The sequence below is a fragment of the Hippoglossus stenolepis genome, chromosome 19, assembly GCF_022539355.2.
Source record: "Hippoglossus stenolepis isolate QCI-W04-F060 chromosome 19, HSTE1.2, whole genome shotgun sequence".
NCBI classification, from domain to species: domain Eukaryota; kingdom Metazoa; phylum Chordata; class Actinopteri; order Pleuronectiformes; family Pleuronectidae; genus Hippoglossus; species Hippoglossus stenolepis.
The window spans coordinates 143,358-158,011 of NC_061501.1; the positions used below are offsets into that span (position 1 = coordinate 143,358).

General features: G+C 42.1%; 1 protein-coding gene across 1 annotated transcript in view; it reads right to left on the minus strand.

The window, feature by feature from the left end:
- Positions 1-14,654, minus strand: part of pde1ca (phosphodiesterase 1C, calmodulin-dependent a) — a 119,619-nt gene that overhangs the window by 37,486 nt on the left and 67,479 nt on the right. Inside the window, exons 12-14 of the mRNA XM_047344602.1 lie at positions 11,921-12,041; positions 6,026-6,107; positions 380-491 (exon numbers count right to left, since the gene is read on the minus strand). Of these exons, the coding sequence (XP_047200558.1) occupies positions 380-491; positions 6,026-6,107; positions 11,921-12,041 (315 nt within the window). The remainder of the gene's footprint in view (positions 1-379; positions 492-6,025; positions 6,108-11,920; positions 12,042-14,654) is intronic.

Sequence of the window (14,654 nt, forward strand, 5' to 3'; positions counted from 1 at the left end):
TTGATAGACCCGGAGCTTACACGTAGGACCCTGAATCCTTCACTTAAATGCCTTTTTCTTGCACATTTCTTATGTGGTTGACTGACTCTGGTAGACTGATTGTACAGGTTTGTTATTTGAAATGCGTTAAGTCGTTTTAATAATATGGCCCATGTATGATGATTAAAATACAAAATGTGGAAAATGTCAGATAACAATTAAGGACTACTACTTAATAACTACTCCTTGTGATATGTAATTTTACTTTAGAGGGAATCATGATAGAAACAAAGATATCAGTTGTGTCTGATAACAGGATTACATCAGTACTTCTATGAATATGAGTGTGAGGAGTGTCACAAAAAAACATGAGGGTCTTGTGTCTGGTCACCTTGAGCACCTGAAACTGGCCAATCCAGAGCAAGATGCCTCCTCAATGACTGGTGTCACAATCTTCTCAATCATTTCCGTCAACACAGTGAAGGTTGGCTCCACAATGAAGTCAATGAATCCTGCAGGAAACAGTAAGCATGCCAAACTTCACTTGTGTACACTCTGATTTACCAAAAAATCTGACATGAAAGCAAAAACTGAACTGAGACAGTGTCAGTCAAATATTGTAAGTAATTCTTATCTAGTCCACAAACATGCTGCACATTTACAATTTACTATGTATGTTTTAATTTCAGGCATGTACGGAGGTTATGTTTTCACCCCTGTCCATTAGTGTGTTGGTTGGTTGCGTCATTGGGCAGGCGGTTGAGATTATACCAAAGGCGTAAAAGATTGTGTTTCATTCAAGTTTTCAAGTCTTAGCCCTTGTAGAATGTTTCACCTGCATGTGTAAAATTCAGTATACAAAGACTTACAAAAAAGCTTTTGGGGGCTGTATCCTGAACCTAATGAATAAAGTCAGCCAATTTGAATTTTGTCTGCAACATCAGTGCATTTTTGCTAAATACATGTCTTGATCTGATATTCCTACATAATTACAAGATTGAAATTGGATGACACACTCACACACACATACACACGACTGATGCGCAACAGGTTAAAAAAATGTTTTCAATTACCATTTCGGATGAAAACAAAATGTAGCCGACTGACATCGTGGCAAGATTTTGTAACACTTTTATTGATTTCTTAGAAATTAATCAATCGACACGTTTGTTGGGACCTAGTATTTGTGAGCAATAGTTAGACCTACATGTGTAGCCAAAGCCTGCAACCACATGTTTCCCTTGTTCTGAAGACAAGGGACAGCTTCAAGAACTCAGTCTCCCAGGGTACTTCAACTTCACACCTAGGCGTTAAACCTGCAAGACCGCTTCACTCGACTTCAAACAGCACCTCAAAAAGGACCTTTCCCCCTTTTCAAGAACTGGTAACATAACTGGGCTAATTACACTAGGCTATGCACAGGACTGTTGAATTCTATGAGTGTGATGTTTTATAAGTTTGATTTGTGTTGTTGATATTTGGTAATACATTATTTGAAAGCTAATGTTAGTTCTGTTATGCTCTTCATAGAATCAGACTCTTTCTTTGCATGCAACTAACTACTTTCTCTGACCTGGCACTGAGTACTCACACACTTATCTCCCCAAACTTAACACATACATGTGATCTCAGCCACATGATCCCAACACTCCAGGGGTCTTTTGTCTTCATAGTGGCCAGCCTCCATTTTAAAGCTCACTCACTCACTCACACACGCACACTCACAAACGCACATCTGTACATAGTAAGTACACCTTTAGTTAGTATGTGTGTTTATACTTTTATTAATTTCATAATAAATGTTTTTCTTACAAATGTTGTCTTCATTAATGTTGCACGAGGGGGAATTTTTGCCAACCTCTCCACTATCAAGATCTCCATATCCTTCAACTTTGTAGTTAGTACTTTCATGAGACTTAACCAATAAATTGGCTATCTTTTCCCTTCTTTTGAAAGGTGGTAACCCGCAGTAGCTTTAAGGTCAATTAAAGTTATTATTTGATATTAATATTTTTAATATTAATATTGAATATTTTTCTGAGAGCCTAATTTATTGAATGCCCAAAGGCACACCATTTAATGGCGCCACACTTAAGGTTTAATAATCACAACATGTTTATAAATGTTATTTATGGGCTTATGGTGCAGATCCAAATATATTGTAATTTCTTAAGCCTTTAGGATGTGCAATAACTCGTTTAGTCTGTATCCATATGTGGAGGTGAGGGGGCTGGGAGAGCACCCTTCACCTGCACCACAGAGGATCAATCAGCACAGGTGAGAGCTGTTAGCTGATTGGTCCTCACGCTTAAAAGGCAGCGTGTGAGCTGCCTCGACACACTCTCCGACACAGATGACTCTCAGGACACTCCCGGACACAGAGGACTGAGAGAACACTCATGAGACCCTGGCATACTCAGGAAGAGACCAGAAAAGACTGAGCTGTAAAGCTAGTCGCCTTTAGTTGAAGTTTATTTTATGTTTGTTCAAGTGTGTGTCTCGACTTAATAAAATGCTCAAATCCGAATGGTTCGTCTCTGGCTGCTGTGGTGAGAGCCCCGTGGCATGGTCTACTGCCACACCATATTTTCTCCAAAAGCAACATTATAGATGTAGGGTATGACATTTTAATCTCAGGAGAGACAGTTCAATTTGTATCAGAATACAAATACTTAGTAGCACAGATGTACTCCAACCATGGTTTTAAAACACACGTAAAAACAGTACATTTCCGAATCACCAGAAACTACTTTTCAGCTAAGGCAGTCATTAAACTCAGTAGTTCTCTTCTACATCAGCTATTGTCTGATAAGCTTGTCTAATACACATTCCATAGCCCTAAAACCACTGTAATCACAGTAAAAAAAAGTGTGGAGGGTGTTAAGAAATGCTCAGATCTAGCTGGTCTACCCTGGTGATAATCTCCCCAATAAAGCGCCCCCATGAGATCATGAGGAAGATAATGTGAATAATCACAGTTAAATGGTCTGTATTTATATGAATGGTCTGTATTTATATAGCACTTTTTTAGTCTTGATGACCACTCAAAGCTCTTTACAGTACAGCTTATTGCCATTCACCCATTCAAAGACAAATTCATATGCATCTATGGGCGGCACTTGTTCAGTAACTTGCCCAAGGACACTTCGGCGTGTAGATCCAGACAATATCGAGCTGCCGACCTTCTGGTTAGAGGACAGCTTTCTACCACCTCAGCCACAGCCGCCCAGTTCAGAGCTGATGACAGTGTAGAGGTGTTGTAAACATGATCCCATGATCTACGCAGTGGAGTTAATACGTCACTTCCTGTCTCTGTCTGCTGCACCCGGCTTTCCTGCTCCGATGCTGTTGTGAACGCGTCTGCGCAGAAAACCTCCCGCCGCGGTGTGCATGTGTGAAAGGCAGACGCTTGGTAAACTCAGTAGCCAATTCTCCAGATTTGACCCAGAGGTCATGTTTGAAAACAGCTTATGACTGTTGAATGGCAAAAAACTGTACTGTAGTGCTTTGAGTGGTCATCAAGACTAGAAAGGCCAGATATAAATTACAGACCATGTACCATTGTTTTTAACAAATAGACTGTAACTAAATAACAAAAACTAAAAAATTGGCGGCAGCAGAGCATGAGTGGCAGTGTAGCTGGGCAGGGATCAATGTGGAGGAGGTCGTATTTAAGTGGACCACTTTGTTGAGAGAAGGGGCTGTGATTAGTGAATGACAAACAACCATAAACCTATCAGTACCCGACAGCTTATGACAGCTGAGCACGATGACTCCGTGTCCTGCATTACACAAATCTTCATTAATTAATTATTAGTGTGTAACAAGCCAATTTTGTGAGTGTATGGGGGCGATTGTGGTTTAGGCCAGAGGAGTGGTCGGCAGTTCAATCCCAGTCTTCTCCATTTAGAATGTTGAGGTGTCCTTGGGCACGATACTGCACCCCAAAATTGATTTCTCATAGAGAAAGTGCTGCACATATATCCACTGCATGAATATGTGTGTGAATGGGTGAATGGCAAAACTCTACAGTAAAGCGCTGTGAGTGGTCATCAAGACTAGAAAAGCGCTATATATATATACAGACCGTCTACTATTTACCATGTGTTGACTATAATTCAAATATCCTAATTCACATATTTTATGTACACTTACATGTCAACCATATTACAATTTAAGATTTTACAGTACATGTGTCAAATAAAGCTTCTCTATCTCTCTCTCTGCAGGTATCTCTGACTTTCACCCACCTCTCCTCTCTTCCCCATTTTTCTCCGCTCACCCCAACTGGTCTAGGCAGATGGCCGCCCAAAATGAGTCTGGTTCTGCTAGAGATTTCCTCCAGTTAATGAGGGAGTTTTTTTCTTTCCACAGTCGCCAAAGTGCTGCTCTTTGTGGGAACTGTTAGGTTTCTCAATAATTTTCAGGTCTCGTCCTTACTATGTAAAATGCCTGGAGATAATGTATATTATGATTTGGTGCTATGCAAATAAAACTGAATTGGATTTCTTATGAATTTGCTCAGTCTGTAATGCTTTATTAAAAAAAAAAATCCTGGCTCCCAGTTTTATGTTGTAAAACTGACTCAGGCTCAGGACATAGATAGGGGCATCCACTATCCAGAAGGTCTGTGGTTTGATACCCAGTTCCTCCAACTCCACCTTGGGCAAAATACTGATCCCCAAATCTCCCTTGTTGGCTGTGCTGACAGTGAATGAATGGTGTGAGATATGGGAATATCACTATATATATACACACACTCACCGGCCACTTTATTAGGCACACCTGTTCAATTGCTTGTTAACACAAATAACACAATGCATTTAGGCATCTAGACGTGGTGAAGACGACTTGCTGAAGTTCAAACCGAGCATCAGAATGGGGAAGAAAGGGGATTTAAGTGACTTTGAACGTGGCATGGTTGTTGGTGCCAGACGGGCTGGTCTGAGTATTTAAAAAACTGCTGATCTACTGGGATTTTCAGGCACAACCATCTCTAGGGTTTACAGAGAATGGTCCCAAAAAGAGAAAATATCCAGTGAGCAGCAGTTGTGTGGACGAAAATGCCTTGTTGATGTCAGAGGTCAGAGGAAAATGGGCAGAGTGGTTTGAGATGATAGAAAGGCAACAGTAAGTCAAGTAACCACTTGTTACAACAAAGGTATGCAGACTACCATCTCTGAACGCACAACACGTCGAACCTTGAAGCAGATGGGCTACAGCAGCAGAAGACCACACCGGGTGCCACTCCTGTCAGCTAAGAACAGGAAACTGAGGCTACAATTCGCACAGGCTCACCAAAATTGGACAATAGAAGATTAGAAAAACGTTGCCTGGTCTGATGAGTCTCGATTTCAGCTGCGACATTCAGATGGTAGGGTCAGAATTTGGCGTAAACAACATGAAAGCATGGATCCATCCTGCCTTGTATCAACGGTTCAGGCTGGTGATGGTGGTGTAATGGTGTGGGGGATATTTTCTTGGCACACTTTGGGCCCCTTAGTACCAATTGAGCATCGTTTAAACTAGTACCAGTTCCAACCCGGTACTAGCAAGATGTACCTAATAAAGTGGCTGGTGAGTGTATATATAGGCCATTTACCATTCACATATTTTATAAACTGTTCGTGTCCCCTCAGAATCAATGTGCACTCTTCCTTAGACAAATACTGAGCCTGGGTCATTACAAAGCAACTCATTGTGCTGCTGAAGATGCCCCTTTTATGCATAAGGACATCTGTGTAAACATACTCCAATAAGGAAAAAATCTGACTTAACTGGACAACATCGTAATCATCTTTGTAGTACTGTTTAACACCGATTCAGACAGCCAGGGTTTGTCAAGCACAACGTGTTTGTTAACCCTGAGTTAAATCAGAGGAGGTTTAACTCACTTCATAGTACAGGCCTCATAACTGTACAATGGATAATCAATACCAGGTTTAGAGATGTAAAACTGCTTTTACAAATATACAAATATAAACAACCACTATGTCCCCTGGGGACTTAATATGAATTAAGCATTTGTTGTATTAGTGTACTTTACCAATCTGGGACTGTGCCACCATGGTGGAACTGCGGTCACATAGTGGAGAGAAAGGTAGACCCAACTCTGCTTCTTTATCACCCTGAAAACAAATTCAACATCACAAAGTCAGCACAGGTTCACTTACAATTACAATACAAAATAAGGAATGCATAATTTCCTCTGAACAACATTATGACATGATTGAAAAAGGTCTACAGAAGCTTGACCTAATTAACAGCAAGCAGACTGGAAATCCGGTTAGTTTTGCCAATGAAATACGTGTTTCTTAAAAATATCAAGCACCATTATTTAGACATATAATGAAGTTGACATCACCCAAAATTCTTTCAAAGTTCTTGTGTTAAAATGTTTATTAACTAAGAATATTTAAGTAGCAATAATATTTTGGTGGACTGCAGCAGTAGTGTTTCAGTGACCACAGTAAGGAGAGTCAGCAATGTTTGGCTCATCTTCCTGCTAAATACAAACAATATGCATGTTAAGAGTTACTGTTGGCTGTAATGTGTACTTTAGCCTACAGTGGCTCTATAATCCCCTCCTAATGTGATTCAAAAGTATGATTTGGAGGACAAAATTCTCAGTCCTTAAGAATAAAAATGCTTCTAAATCTTGAAGCATTTTATGGTTCGTAAATATCGTACAACTCCCCGGACTATTTGTCTCCAATGTGCGTTCACTAAGCAACAAATTGGATGAACTTCAGCTCCTGGTGGCTAGAGACAAAGACTTTTTTCTCATCTTCCGTTTTGTGTTTCACAGAGACATGGCTGTGTGGATAAATACTGGACTCTGCGCTGCAGCTGGAAGGGTTTCCAGCTGTTCAGAGCGGACTGCGACACGGAACTCTTCCGGCAAAACGAAATGTGGGAGAATCTGTTTCTATACAAACAGCAGCGGGTGCAGTGTACCAGCAGCACTGTTCTCCTGTTCTGGAAAGTTTTTTCATTAACTGCAAACCCTTCTAATCTCCCTGTGAGTTCGCCTCATTCATTCAGGTCGGTGTTTGCAGGCACATGTGCAGGATGCACAGCGCACTCTTGCCAACCACACACTGTGTGTGGAGCAGACATACCCGGACTCCTTAGTTATTGTCCTCTGCAATTTTAACAAAGGAAATCTCAGCCACGAACTCTTCAAATACAAACAGTTCATTAAATGTCCCACCAGAGAGGAGAACACTTTGGATCACTGTTACACAGCAGTCACTGGAGCCAGAAATTAAAGCTCTCTAAACCTGTTGTGAGGACATTTAAGAAATGGGCCAAGGAGGCTGTGGAGGACCTTCAAGAGTGATTGGACTGCACTGACTGGGATGTCTTCAGGTCTGCTACCAACTGTCTGGATAAATACACAGAGGCTGTGACTTCATACATCAGTTTCTGTGAGGACTGCTGTATCCCATCACGTACCAGGGCGAGTTACAACAACGACAAACGCTGGTTCACAGCCAAAGACAGTTGGTGAAAGAGAAGGCTTTTAGGAGTGGAGACAGGGACAGGTTTTAGTAGTTTAGCAGGACAATGAGAGACATCTCTTCCGACTATACCTTGAATAAAAAGAAAACCTCACATGTAGCACTTTGTAGTTTGGCTTACTTGAAGAAAATTGTACTTTCTTGATTCTTGTTGTTCTGGGTTTGTACCCTCATGGTTGAATGCACTTATTGTAAGTCGCTTTGGATAAAATCGTCAGCTAAATGAAATGTCTGAAGATGAGTCCCTAATTTCTTCAATTGTATTGAATTCGGCTGCTACACGGCTTACCACTGAAACTCCAGGAGGGAGTTTTGTGGACTCAAACACTTCACCCACCCCTCCATCGACATAGGGGTGGGTAGATAATGAGTGAATTATCATTTTTGGGTGAACTATCCCTTTAATGACCAAAGACCCGTCGCCCTGACTTCTGTGGTAATGAAGTATTTCCAACGCCTTGTGCTGCCCCACCTCAACGACATCACCAACCCCCTGCTAGACCCTCTACAGTTCGCCCACAGAGCCAACAGATCTGTAGATGATGCAGTAAAGATTGCATTCCACTTGATCCTCCAGCACCTGCATGGACTCCCCAGAAACCTATGCAAGGATCTTGTTTGTTGACTTCAGCTTTGCATTCAACACCATAATCACTGTCCGGCTCTAGGGCAACCACTCACAGCTGAACGTGCCGGACTCCATCTGCAGGTGGATCACAGACTTCCTGTCTGATAGGAGGCAGTGTGTGAAGCTGGGAAAAACATGGCTCTGACCCCTGGACCATCAGCACTGGATTCTCCAAATGCTGCTTTCTTTCTCTAACCCTAACCCTAACCCTGTTCACGAACAGCTGCCCCTCCAGTCACCAGTCCGTCAAGCTCCTGAAGTTCACGGATGACACAACCCTCATCGGACTCATCTCTGGTGGGGAAGAGTCCGCTTGCAGGTGGGAGATTGGCCACCTGATGACCTGTTGCAGCGACAAAACCTGGAGCTCAACACTCTCAAAACAGTGGAAATGACTGTGGACTTCAGGAAGAGCCAAGTCCCGCCCACCCACATCACCCTGTGTAACTCTCCAGTGGACACCGTGGAGTCATTTCGCTTCCTGAGCACCTTCATCACTCAGGACCTGAAGTGGGAGCTGAACATCGGCAGATGATGGTGAACTTCTACACTGCCATCATTGAGTCAATCCTCACCTCATCCATCACCGTATGGTACGCTGCTGCTACTGCCAATGACCGGGCCAGACTGCAGCGCATTATTCACTCCGCGAAGAAGGGGATCAGCTGCAACCTGCCCTCTCTCCAGGAACCTGTACATCTCCAGGACTTTGAGGCGTGCAGGTAAGATTGTGGCCGACCCTCCCACTGTGTACATGGACTCATTAAGCCGCTTCCCTCTGGCAGGAGGCTGCGGGCCATCAGGACCAAAACATCACGCCACAAAAACAGTTTCATCCCGACTGCTGCTGGCCTCTTCAATAAGGCCTGGGACCCTCTAACCAATCCCTTCAGCTTATAGTATTTTTTATTTGGCTTATTTATTTATTTTTCTTATTTTTTATGTAGAATTGCACAAACACACCACAGCAAACTCCTTGTATGTCTAAAACTGCTTGGCAATAAAACCCGATTCTGATTGACTACAGTTCAGCATTCAATTTCATTGTGCCCTTGAAGCTCATCACCAAGCTCAGAGACCTTGGGTTCAACACCGCCCTCTGTGATTGAATCCTGAATTATAATGAAGGGCAAACCCCAGCCTGTGCGGATAGGAAGCACCACATACTCCACCCTGACCCTCAACACCAACGCCCCCAGGGCTGCGTGGTCAGTCCTCTCCTGTACTCCCTGTTCACGCATTGACTGCGTGGCCACCAACAGCTATAACACCTTCATCACATTTGCTGATGACAAGACTGTTGATCACCGGTGATGATGAGATGGCCTACAGAGAGGAGGTAAGAGCCCTGAGATCTTGGTGCCAAGACAACAACCTCTATCTCAACGTCAGCAATACAAAGGAGCTGATCGTGCACTTGCTGGAATTTCATTGCCAGCAAGTGCTGTATTTAGTTGTTGTGCATATGACAATAAAGTCTTGAAGATGATGGCTCTCCTACTGATGGGGAATATGGTCCGTATTTATATAGCGCTTTTCTAGACTTGATGACCACTCAAGCGATTTAAGGTACAGTTTTTTTTGCCATTCATACAGAGCAGACATGTATATATATGCTGATTTTTTTCTATGAGGGGTTCAGTAGCTTGCCCAAGGACACTTCGGCAAGCAGATGGGGAAGACCGGGATCCAACCACTAGTGCTACAACCAGACAATTTGAGTTTCTAGCTTGTCTGGCTCCATAGTATGAGGGTAACATAACTACATCAGTATCAAACAGGGTAAAGTTACCTGCCCTCTGCAGTGGGGCATCTGTCAATAAGGGGTAGAGTAGTTATCCTCCAACCAGAAGGTTGGCGGTCCGATCCCAGTGTTCCCCATCTGCATGCTGAAGTGTCCTTTGGCAAGATGCTGAACTCAACCTAATTGGAATGGCCCCTCATAGATGTTAACTAATTGGAAGTCGCTTTAGATAAAAGCATCAGCAAAAGCATGTATTGTAATGTAATGAAATTGTTAACCAGCTCACCTTAATTAATGTTAGCAGAGAGGCTAATGCTACTGCACCTGACAACAGATAACCATAATTTGATGAACATTTTTAATTATCAGACTAGGTAACCAGTAGCAGCAATGGTAAAGATTTTCAATTACTGGCATAATTTCTTAGCTTAACAGCAATGCACCAAACTGCCTTAACATAACATAATGAAAGAGTCATCCAACTCCATGATTAAGAGCAAAATAACGTGTATATATAAGAGTAAAATTTGTAGAATGAGAATGCAAATATTCCTTTCAAAAGAAATCAATTAAAATCAACCTTGACAAGACCGAACTACTTTTCCTTCCAGGGAAAGGCTCTCACACCCATGACCTGACTATTACCTTTGACAACTCCGTGGTAGCCCCCACCCAGACTGCTAGGAACCAGTGTGACACTCGACAGTCAACTCTCCCTTACTGCCAACATTACTGCAACAACCCGTTCCTGTAGATACATGCTGCACAACATCAGGAGAATACGTCCCCTTCTCACTCAGAAGGCGGCACAGGTTCTGGTCCAGGCTCTGGTCATCTCACGCCTAGACTATTGCAACTCCCTCCTGGCTGGTCTACCTGCTAGTGCCATCCGACCTCTGCAGCTCATCCAGAATGCAGCAGATCGACATACCTTAATTCACTCACACTACTCTGCTCCTCTGCTCCCTTCACCAGTTAACAGTGGCTGCCCGAATCTGTTTCAAAACACGAGTACTTGCGTACCGTACTGCGAACGGATCAGGTCCAGTCTACATCCAGGACATCGTCAAACCTTGCACCCCAGCCCATCCACTCCGCTCTGCATCTGCCAATGGGCTTGTTGCTCCCTCACTGCGAGCTAACCACTCTAAAATCACAAATCTTTGCTGTCCTGGCTCCTAAATGGTGGAACGAGCTCCCCAATGACATCAGGACAGCAGAAAGTCTACATATCTTCCGCCGCAGACTAAAGACACATCTCTTCCGACTACACCTTGGATACAAAAAAAAAGTAGCACTTTGTAGCACTTATATGGCACTTACATATAGCACTTTGTAGTTTGGCTTTCTTGAAGAAAATTGTACTTGCTTGATTTTTGTTGTTTTGTGTTTGTACCCCTTGTACCCTGAATGCACTTATTGTAAGTTGCTTTGGATAAAAGCGTGACCTAAATGAAAAGTAATGTAATGTTATGTAAATCTAGGTTATGTTGGGTTTTATTTTGAACTTTTAAGTTCTTTTCACTCGTTTTTCTCTGTAGCCTCCTCACTTGCCTAAGGGTAGCCATCTTGAATTTTCTGAAACCTGAAGACTGCGCCTAAGTGTTTTGACGTCAGACACTGCCTCCCTCCGTACACTCAGAAGTTATAATTCAGATATGGATATTCAATAGAAACATTGATCCATGTAAAATTTAAACCGCATTACTTATTAATAGAACAGTACTACAAACTCATAAGCATTAAGATAAGATAAGAGGGAAATTTGCAATATCACAGCAGCAAAAAGACATCAGCAGTAATAAGTAGAAATATAAAATAAATATATAGAAATATAGAAAAATATGAATGGATTTAAACTAATATATACAGTGTAAAGAAATATAAAGAAATATTATGTGAGAGAATATGGCAGAGTGAAATTGGTGATTATGGGTACAGCCATGAAAACCAGCTATAAAGTAAACCCAAAATAAACTTCTGAGTTTGTAGTACTGTTCGGGTTTACAGTATATTGTAAATGTTATCTGCACAGTTTGGCTTTACCTGTCTGAAGAACTCCTCCAGAAGGGATGTGGTCCAGTGGTGATGGAGTTCCCAGCATTTTGCTGGGTGACTGATGTCAGCGGTGTGCAGCAGCAAAGATAAGGCCTTCGGTTTGTCAATCCTGCAAATACAGTGCAGTCAGTCACTACTGGGCTGCTGTCAATGACCCAACCTACTGCTCCCCAACTGCTTAAATTCATGAGCATGTGAGTTTATCTGCAGTCTGTTAAGTAATAATTAGTTTACTCTCTGAAACTATTTCTCTGCTGAGAAACATAAAATGGAAAATCTGATCAGAGGAAAGAGTGTAATTTTTCAAGTAGAAACAAGAGGACTACAATTTGTCTTGCTGGTAACCCCACTGATGAGATCCCAGCACATTTGTCAGCAGGAAGTAAGCATCAGTCACTATTGCTGATAGCACTGTAAAGCACTATATACTGCAATGTCACATTCACCCTATTATCACATATCACTCCCATGATCAGTTGCCATCGGTTGCATTTTAGGTTCAGTGTCCTGCCTGGACGGGAGAAGCCAGGGATTGACCCAACAATATTCTGGTTAGTGGATGACCTGCTCTAAATCCTGAGCTAGAGTTTCCCAAAAAAACCTACAATAGCCTACAATAAATAAAGTCAGCTGAAAAAAAAGGAAAAAAACTGCTGTCTGTGGCCCTTGCAGGACTGTAAAAAACTTCACCAATCATTGCAATTGGATCTAATGAAATGATTGGCTAGCATTGGCTGCACCTCTCTGTGCTCTTACTGTGCAAGACTAGAGTCTTCAGCTGGGGAGGCAAGCACTGCAGCAGAGACAACACTGAGAAGAACAATAAAAGTCGGCTTCTACCAGTTGTCAGGCAGTGCGCATTAATATGGTTTTAGCTTTGACGTTGGCTGATGGGATAGGGATAGATGTGGATTCACAAATTATTAAATTAAAACAAAAAATCTACTTTGGTGGAGACTGAATAAGACGATTAAATAAGGCGGATGATAAATGAGTGATGAAGTGGCTAAGGATTAATGCAGAAATGTTAGATGACAAGTATAACTGCTGACAGAGAAACAGACAACAGATGCAACTGAAGGATTGGAAAGGGGTAGATCTATTTGGTTAGCCTTAGGCCACTGTACGTGTGGCATATAGATGGGTATGACAAGCCTTGTTAAAGCATATGCATCCATGGCTTTGTAGATGGCCACTTAAATAAAATGACATGGCTCAAAGCATTCAAAACCAAATACTTTAGCGTTGCAGTGATTGGATTTCTACAAAAAGTCAGGTTGTATCATGGTACTGAAAATACCCACACTGTAGTAATGCAAAGGTTTATCAGTGAGGTGACAATGGAACAGTGTCACGTTGGGTCAAAATACTGACAATCAGCTAATTGAATACTGGGGGTGCACCTTGTGAAGTGATTGACTAACTTAAAGCAAATGGCTATTTTGTTGACACCTTCATTGACAAATCACTGATTAAGATTTATACACAAAATACTATAATTCCAAAATACCCTAGAGGTACAGACCTATTGTTTATCAAGATCATTAGTGGTCGAAGGACTCAGATCCTTTACTTGAGTAATGATACCATTACAGGGCGGGGGGTTAGAAACCTCGGAGGGAGCCACATGTGAGGGATCCCTCTCCCAGGAGGACAGAATAGATACAATAGATGCCACGTGTATCAGTGACTGACTAGCAACCATAATCCTATTAATGGCTGACATTTGATTACAGCTGGGTCGCATGACTGTGTTCTGCATGAACTAACGCAATGCTTAATTTGAAATTATGTAGTTGTGGGTCCTTCCAGATCTGTATCGTCAGCATATGCACTCTAATCTCTGAGATTGAAGTTAATGTCTCATCAATACATGTTACTGACTTGACTTCTTTCCCGGAGTCCCTTTGCCTTATCGTCTGCAGATCCAGGGCCGTGGCTTCAGCCACATCGTGGATTATGATGTTGGATCGCGAATCAGAGATCGTGATCGTAATGGTGGATCCTGTATCGTGCTGGCTGATCTTGATAATAATGGCGCATCCTGTATCTTGTTGGCCTCTGATAGTGGTGGGGGACCACGATCGATGTGGCAGCTGATGGTGGATCCTGATGGCGGCAGTGGATCATGATTGTGGACTATGGTGGCATCCAATCGTTATGGTGGATCCTGATCGTGGTGGCTGCTGACCATGGACTATGATTACAACAAGACTGCTTGATATACAATATGTCTACTCAGATACTCGACCATTACTGACAATAATCCATCAATTAATTTACCTTCAGTTATGCTACAAACTGTTTATTCTAATCAATGCTGTAAATACCCTTATCCCCCTGATGTTCTCCATTACACGTGGCATCTCTTGCATTTCTGTCCCTCCTGGGAGAGGGATCCCTCACATGTGGCTCTCTCTGAGGTTTCTACGTTCTTTTTACCCTGCTAAAAGTTTTTTTTTGTAGTTTCTCCTTATTCTTGTTGAGGGTTAAGGGCAGAGGATGTCACACCTTGTTAAAGCCCTATGAGACATATTGTGATTTGTGAATATGGGCTATACCAGGGGTCGGCAACCTTTTTCACAATAAGTGCCAATGTAAACTTTTCTTGTGAATTAGTGTGCCATATCAACATTTTTTTATATTAAGTTTTTCCAACAGACATGTCATTTTATTCCATCCATATTGGCTATATATAGAACAACAATTTAAAGAAACATGT